Here is an 8,510-nt window from a genome sequence, read left to right as displayed (position 1 = left end):
TATCTATCTATCTATCTATCTATCTATCTATCTATCTATCTATTTATCTAGACAAAGCAGGAGGCCCAGAGCTGTAGATGAACCTAAAGAACTCAAACATAGTCATTAGAATGAGCATATACAGTAACTTAAAGAGGAAGTAGTTAATGTTGCATGAGAGGCTTGTCATATACCAAGTTGTCATAATCTGCTCATATTTGTTTGGAAACTGGAAGCTAATACATAAAATAAGTAATTACTATTCATACATGTGTGACCTAGGACACAAAAATCTAATCTAAAGAATATAAAAGGGCCAATAATAAAACAATAGCTCATTATGCCTGAATGGATCGCTGCAGCTCAGAGTCTTTATGTCTTTGATCAAGTGTGAGAACAGGTGATGATTATCAAGTGGGATTAATCTTTTTTTTTCTTAAATAGTTTCAGTTGAGAGCTGTTATACCACGACCACATGTTCACTTCAATGTGTGAAATAGAGCTATAGGTGAATTCATTTCAATGCAATAATGTTGTTTGATCACATGTTGTCAGATACAGGGGCTGAGGGCCCGCACTCATTCATGTGATTATTGTCTCCTCAGCTTTAGACGAGTGTGACGTCCTGCTAAAAATGAGAAGGGTTTAAGCCACTAAATCACATGACACTGCTGTGACCCAGTAATGGAGTAAAATGAATTCATCAACACGACATCAAAGATCAACACTCCATTATTTTCTAATATCTCTCTCTGTTTAGTCTGGTTTTACCTGAGCTTCATTTATATGATATTATATTGATTATATTACTTGTCCCTGTTGTTATCACGTTTAATTTTTGGTCTGCCATAACGCCATGTTTACATTCATTGTATATTGTATATATATAGAGAGAGAAACTGCACCTTATTACATATATATATATATATATATATATATGTACATAATTTTCTTTCTTACTTGTATTACTTGTATATTGTTTGTTTGTTTGCTTATTATCTATTGTTGAGCTGCTGTAATGCCGTTTTCTCTCCACTGTGAGATAAATAAAGTTATCTTATCTTATCTTGTCTATTTAAACCTTGTTACATTGTTTTTAGCATATTCTTGTCAGTATTGTATTCACTTCTACATTTAACTATTATTGTATCATTTTATTTTGTTATTTTCAACTGATTCTTAGATTAACTCTTTACTTAATTTGCAAATCTACATGCACATCTGCATTTTTGTTCATTTTACATATCCTATTGTTTTATTATTTTTTATTCATTTACTGAAATATTTACTGAATATTATTTAACTACTTTTCTCTTCTTTTATCCTTGCTGATTTTTGTTCAGTCGCTGCTGTTCATTTAATATAATTTATAATTTAATCATTTGATTTGAAACAGGGTTGTTCAAGAAAATAATGTAATGAAATAAATAAATAACAATACAATAACAGACAGTCAAATAAAGAGTAAACAAATCAGATATGATAAATATGAATAAAGCAGGATGACATCACATCACTTTGTATGAAAAGTCTTATTTAGTGTTTTATCTGACAGAGAACGTGGCGGCGGTAACGCGCTGCTCAAACTTTAACTTTAACAAGATGAAGAAGAAAAAGAACACGCCCCCTAACCTCGCTGAGTTTGGCCAATGGCATAAGACGTGGCCCAGGTGGGATGTGGCTTTGTGGATTTCGCGCGAAAATTCTTTTCTTCTTCCTGTGAAGTGTGAACGATATCCGGCGAGCCATTGTTGTGGGTCTGTATTTATTTCCGCTGACTTCGGTTCGTCGGTGTCGGTCGCGTTTTCGTTTTTATTAGTTGGCTGTGGAAGTTTACTTGACGCCACGGTAGTAGCATTAGCATTAGCGTTAGTATTATGTCTCAGGCTCGGGTCACGGACTTCTTCTCCCAGAGGAAGAGAGTCACCGGCGGCCCAGTGAAAGCAGCAGCCAAGCAGCGCGGCGTCTCCAACACACGGACACGGTCTGCGAAGAGTCAAGACGCGTCTCTCTGCTCCGCCTCGGTACACGAAGAGTTTGTCCGAGTGGTGGACGAGGCCGCGGGTATAAACAATGAAAAGTCCACCGCCGTCGGCAACACCGACGCTAATCCTCCGCCCAGTCTCCGGACACCGAAGCGGACGTCGGCAGAGTTCGACCTCGGGTCCGCTGTATTTTCAGCCACCGCCGAACACAGCACCGCCAAGAAGAGGCGACAGGCGGAGGCTGCGGCCGAAAACACTGCAGCTGTAGCGGAGAGACCGAAGAGGAGGACGGCGAGGAAGAAGCTGCAGCTCCCTCCACCTTCACCGCAGCTACACCAGGTGTGGAACAGTAATGAGTGTAAATGTAATCAAACAAATAACTTCATGTTTAGAATTTAAACTTCCATTAAGAAATCATTTATGCTCAGTGTCGTGGTTTCTGTTATAAGCAGTGCTGTCTAAGATATACCCACGTTTAAGTGAAGGAAAAGGGGTTTGAGTAAACGTTACTTTTGTAAACACAATGTATTAGTCTAAATGGGTCAAAGGTCACAAATGCTTTAACTTGCTCCTTAATTAGCACCAATCTGTCCTCATCATTATTTATTTGTTTATTTAAATTCAGGCCATAACAATGTTTTACTCAGTAATAATAATGTGATTTAAAACGTAGCAAAGTACAGCACTTCCAAAACAAATCATTTTAAAAATGACAAAGGAATCCTATCAATTTATCACCACTGAAATCTAATCACTTCTTCCAAGGGTCATAACCTATAGACTCTTCCATCAGCATTTGTTATTTACTTTGATTAATACTGAATGATTTGTATTAAGTAAAGTATATGTGCCATAGTGTTTTAGTGGGTTTTTAGTCATATGAGCATTAATGGAACTCATGTAAATAATGGAAATGAGTCCTGACCCCTCACTGTGAACTACATGAACCATGAGTCTGAGAATATGTTGTGTGTGTGTGTGTGTGTGTGTGCGTCCAGGATGCAGCTCAGCCCCTGACCCCTGAGGTGAGCCAGCAGCCCTCACATCCTCCGGCTGCTGCAGTGTTGGAACACAAACCTGAGAACCACGGAGTCGCCAGCACCAAGACCACAGGACTGTCTAGCAAGGTAACATTGTGTGTTCACACCTTTTAGGACCCTTTCTGATGGAAACACTGATCTTTTTGGAGGTGGTAGTAGTCATGGGGACCAAAGCCTGCTTCTAATGGTTCTAAATCTCAAATCTTAACACTAGAACTACCATGGGGGTCATTTTGGCTGTTTTGATTATTTTTAGGATGATAACTGTGTTGAAATGAGACCATGGGTCGCTGACGTTTCCTCAATATGTGTCTTTATTGTTTTAATAACATTAGATTATTAAACCAACAACACGCAAAAAAGCTCTGGTCAATTATCACAGCGGTCAATTTGACTGGATGCATTATAAATGTCTATTTTCTTTGCCCCTTGAAGGCGTCACTGCGACTACTGCTGGATGTTTTATTTGTGCTCATTTTCAATGTCTTTATGATTCAACCAAAAACTACATAATTCAATCCAAGAAAGAGAGACAATAAAATCAGAGGAGAGCTTCCCCCGTGCTGAGAGACACAGATATACCACACAGGTGCTGAAAAGTGACAGCGCATCACTCACTGTCTACCAGGGCAAACCAAAAAAACGTCTGTCCACAGAGCCGTGACCGTGACGAGGAGGGAAGAGTTAAACCAAACACGGTAACACACTGCAACAGCACCGAGTGCTCATATTCAGTCAGTGCACCTACGCTCCTCGACCTGGCTACAATAAACGTCTCCGCTCTCTACAAACGGAGAAAGTTCATCATGCGCCGCAGCTGAACTGCTTTCTGACCACATGAGCACAAAAGCCCGACACGTGTTACTTTTATTAGAATAATAACTGTAGTGCAGACGGCGGACGTGCTGGATACAGCGCGCGTCCCATCGACAGTGAGGAAAATGTGTTTTTTGTGAATTATTTGCATCAGGGACGCAGGAGGCGGGGCTAACGTCGCCGTGTGTGTCATTTAATGTCAACAGTGATCATTACCATACTGATCCTTGACGTCAACGCCAGAATGTTTTTGTCCATCTGTAAAAATCCTTTATCTTTAAATGAATCAACATCGTCACCCGCTCTCTGTCTCTGCCAGGTTTTATGTAAAGAGGACATTTCAGCCCTGAAATCTCGTCTACAGAGAATTAAGAAACATGCAGAGGAAACAACCAGGATGGCTTCAGTTTCCACATCCTCCTCCTCTCCCTCCTCTTCCACCTCTCCAGCTGCTCCAGCGGCGAGTGACACTAACCCCCCTGTGCCCAAAACCACCACAAACCCTTCCTCTGAAGCCAAGGCCCTGAAACTCACTGTGGCACGAGCCAAACAGCTTGCAGCTAAAACTCAGAGGAGACAAGAGGAGAGAGAGGCTGAGGAGAGGAAGCAGAGTGAGGCTCAAACCCAGGACAGGTGAGCATACATGTGTACACACACACACACACACAGCTGGAGTACAAACCTTCAAACAATGCTGCTGTACTGTGTTGTTTAGTTTTTTTTCAAGTGTCCCCTCCGCTCTTTGTCCCCCAGCGCTCAGCCGCCAGCGTACCAGCGGTACCACACCCTCGCTCAGGCGGTGCCTCCGGGTCTCTCGCTGCCGTACCAGTATAAAGTGCTGGCAGAGATGTTCAGGAGCATGGACACCGTGGTCGCCATGCTGCACAACCGCTGTGAGACGACGACCTTTGCCAAAGTCAAACAGGGAGTTCAGGACATGATGCACAAGTAAGTGGAAGTGGGCGAGTCCTACTTTTCACATTCAAGTTCAAATCGGCGCCGATCGTGTGAAAGACAACGATTACTTTAAAATGTCTGTAGGAGGTTTTTGAATCATCATGTACGACTGTACTGTCATGAATAAAAAGTGAATTCACGGTGACGATTGTAATGATGCACTAGGTTATGGTTAAGTCTCTATTGACTTACACAACGTTACACAGTTTGCAGCAACATCTCGATATCAAAAGTTCAATGAAATCAGGACTTGGTGAGCAGCGATGCCCAGCTGACGTGTTTTTCTCTGGGACGACTCGCTTGATGCACAGGAGAAATGGTCATGTGACAGTAGTGTCATATCCACAAACTCTTCTCCTGATACGAGATGCTTTGGAGAAACTGTAAAGTGAAGTCCTGCTGACTGTGGTTTCTCCTCTGCAGGCGCTTTGAAGAGAACCACGTGGGTCAGATAAAGACGGTATTTCCGGAGGCGTACACATTCAGACAGGAGAAGAACATCCCAACATTCAACAGCAGCATTAAGAAAGCCAGCTACCAGCTCACAGTGGAGCCCAACGTCCTCTGTGGTGAGAGAACTTTCCTCCTTCTGTCTCCAGCCAGACCTCAGCTGTTGTAGTGACTTATTAATAAAAGATAAATGTGTCGTCCTCAGACAAAAATGAAGCCCGTCCTGTCTTGTCAGCGTCCCGTCTCCTGGAGAGAAGACACCTTTTCCACGAGAACCTGGTCCACATTGTCAAACAGCATCACAAGGTCAGTGGCTTCTCCAGTGACACTTCCACGTCCTTTCATGTCTTCACTTAGGTGTTATACATGTGAGACCCCCACTGACATCTGAATCATTGGAAAGGCTCTAACCACCTCTGTCTGCAGGAGTTCCTGTCCACGTTGGTCCCTCCGGTGTCTGTCCCTGAAGACAAACTGACCCGCTGGCATCCTCGCTTTAATGTGGACACGGTCCCGGTCATCCAGGCCAGCACTCTACCTCAGCCTCCCCACACTGGGAAACTGGCCACAGCTCAGGAGGTGCTGGACAAGGCCCGCTCACTCATCACACCAAAGGTACAGAGTCACATGATGCTGCCGTACGACACCTTTTCACTGTGTTTTGAGATGGATTAAGCCTGTTCCTTTAAAAATTTAAAAAATAATGATAAATCAAATTGAAACAAGTGATTAATGACCCATAATTGGTTGGTATAAATTCAAACTCCGCCTCCTGTGCTGCCACTCACACATTTATTACACCACAAAAGTCAATCTCAAAAAATAAACAACAGGAGGAAGGTCCAGCAGCTTTTTCTTACTCTGGATTGATGTGTTTTAGATGGAGAAGGCTCTGGTGTCTCTCACTATGAAGTCAGAAGACAAAACTGCAGACACTAAAGAGCCAGCGTCCTCGCAGAACCCTGCAGTCCCTCACACCTCAGCTCCACCTGCTACTGCTGCTGCTCTGAAAGGAGTGTCTCAGTCCCTGCTGGACAGGGTAGGTACTGCAGGAGAACAGTCGTCAACAGGAGCGTCCTCCCTTGACTTTGAGATGGTGTTACTTGAATTAGGCTTCGTCCCATTATAACAGTAATGTTTTTTTTTTCCCCCGTCTCAGATCCGAGCAAAGGAGGCCCATAAACTTCAAGCGGCCATGACGCGGAACCCTTCCCAGGAGGAGCGCCTGCTGATGATGTCACGGCTTGGTGAGCTGGCAAGGATTCTGCGCACAGTTTTTGTTGCAGAGAAGAAACCGGCTTTGATCATGGAAGTGGCGTGTAACAGGATGATTGCCAGCTACAGGTCTGCTCTCAGCACAGGTACGTTCAAACGGGAGGGAGCTTTCACTGATGCCACTGCTGCTGTTAGTGGACCCACATGAGACTGACAAGAACCAGTCCATAGAGTTCAGTTACGTTTGGTAAACACAGTTACTTCCATGGAGCAACAAATGACTCCACGTACAGAGAGCAGTGTTCACTGTGTTGCTTTCTTTTTTGTTGAGTTTATTGTCAGGCTGAACTTGCCCCCAAGGGTTTTAAAGGACTCAGGTCTAGGTTTCCCAGTTTGGATGGATGGACATGTTTAACTGAAGCTAACCGTGGCTGAGACCTTGATCTCCCTCCCACACCAGTCTAAAACGTGGTTCTCCTCCTGGCGCTGAACCGGGGTTGCCACACTTTGCTGTGGGTTCATCTTTCAGTTTAGTTTCAGACGTAGACATTAACAATGTAGAAAAGTAACATGATAGAGCAGGTTCATTCTTCAGAGTTCATTCAGAAGCATTTGGGGGCACGGGCTTCTTCCCACAATGCTCCTCAATGCTGATCTTGGTTTACTGTTCCAGATCAACTACACTGTTAGATTTGCACCTTGATGGAAGTTCCTGGTACATTTGATGGAAATGTGACTCCTTTCTTACTTAACCACACAGAAAAAGCAAAGAGAACTCGAGCTGTTATTTGTTTATTTATGTTGATATTTGATGCAAGGCCACCGCACCACGTGGGACAGGTGGTGTTACCTGTTATCTGATTGGCTGCTCTTCCTCCCTAATGAACAGGTGAGATGGAGAAACACCTCCGTCTGCTGGCAGACGTAGCTGCTGATTGGCTGACCATCCATCCAATCAGGAAGGACTTTTACCTGAAGTTGAACAAAAACATGGAGCTGAGCGTTGTTATGGACAAACTGAACAGACGACTGAGAGAGGAGGAGAAACTCTGAGAGAGGAGGAGAAACTCTGAGAGACTCGGCTCTGCTGTTAGCCGCACGTTAGCCGCACGTTGACAGTATTTCACGCCATATTTTAGAGCCATCTTTGTGATTGACATGTTCAGCACAGCATTTTGCGACATTTCTATGCTTCAGTGAAGATGGTCAGAGTACAATATGTCACAGTCATGTTGGACTGATGGGTGTAATGTTCCTGTGTTGTAAACAGGATGTTTTAACCACACTTTTCATGTGCTTTTTCTTTTTTCTCTCTATGAAAGTGTAATATTGTGCACACGGATATGCATCCAGTCCAAATCAGGTTTCTGTAATGAAAAACTGATTTGGTTTTAAGTTTGATAATGTTTGAGGAATACAAGCTTTTGTTATAGCAGTGCTGCCTTCAGTGTGTTTATTTTTTAAAAATTAAATGCATTAAATAGAAGAGTCTGTTAATGTTAACGAAGAAAGGAGAGAAGAGTTGTCATGGGTGATGGTACAAACCAATCTCTGCGTAATCATGACAACATTTAAATGTATTGATAAACGTCAAATAATTGATTTTTGCTCCTAAAGTAAAAGTTGAAGAAACCAGTTTTCAGTACAGTTTAAAAAAAAATAAAATTGTAATGGTCAAAAAACCTGTTTCTGCAAAAAACATCACAACACATGGAACACGGGAATAATTGGAGACTAATCTAAAGAAAGTGAGTGAGGTGATGTTTGTTGGTTTTTACTCCGTGGTGGGATTTAAAAATAAAAATGTGCTTTTGAGCTCAATACAAACTCCTTTCATGGTGTTTCTTCCAAAACGTCCATATGTTGCAAAGACTGGTTTGAGAAAGGAGTTTGTGTTTAATGCATTTATTGGATAATGGTGAACATTGTAAGATTGGAAACTTAAAGAAAATCCACTGTTTTCAAATATGTTTTCTTCAGGTGCAAATCTGCATCTCCCTAAACCTTTGAACGGGCACAGTCTTTATTTGTTTACTAGTTCACAGTCAAAATCATTCCTTGGGTCACC

The 8,510-nt window shown here is 42.6% G+C and overlaps 1 protein-coding gene across 1 annotated transcript; it reads left to right on the top strand.

Moving 5' to 3' along the window:
* Nucleotides 1-1,686: 1,686 nt before the first annotated feature.
* On the top strand, nucleotides 1,687-8,269 carry LOC122781469 (DNA replication factor Cdt1-like). Its single transcript, XM_044045151.1, has 10 exons — nucleotides 1,687-2,303; nucleotides 2,963-3,091; nucleotides 4,140-4,453; nucleotides 4,574-4,768; nucleotides 5,201-5,346; nucleotides 5,433-5,533; nucleotides 5,654-5,842; nucleotides 6,108-6,266; nucleotides 6,387-6,588; nucleotides 7,332-8,269. Exons 1-10 carry the CDS (start codon nucleotides 1,857-1,859, stop codon nucleotides 7,493-7,495), a joined length of 2,046 nt encoding a protein of 681 aa, XP_043901086.1. The 5' UTR covers nucleotides 1,687-1,856; the 3' UTR covers nucleotides 7,496-8,269.
* The last annotated feature ends 241 nt before the right edge of the window (nucleotides 8,270-8,510 follow it).

Source organism: Solea senegalensis, linkage group LG15 (assembly GCF_019176455.1).
Source record: "Solea senegalensis isolate Sse05_10M linkage group LG15, IFAPA_SoseM_1, whole genome shotgun sequence".
In the NCBI taxonomy this organism is placed as follows: domain Eukaryota; kingdom Metazoa; phylum Chordata; class Actinopteri; order Pleuronectiformes; family Soleidae; genus Solea; species Solea senegalensis.
This window is presented reverse-complemented; position numbering and strand designations above follow the sequence as displayed.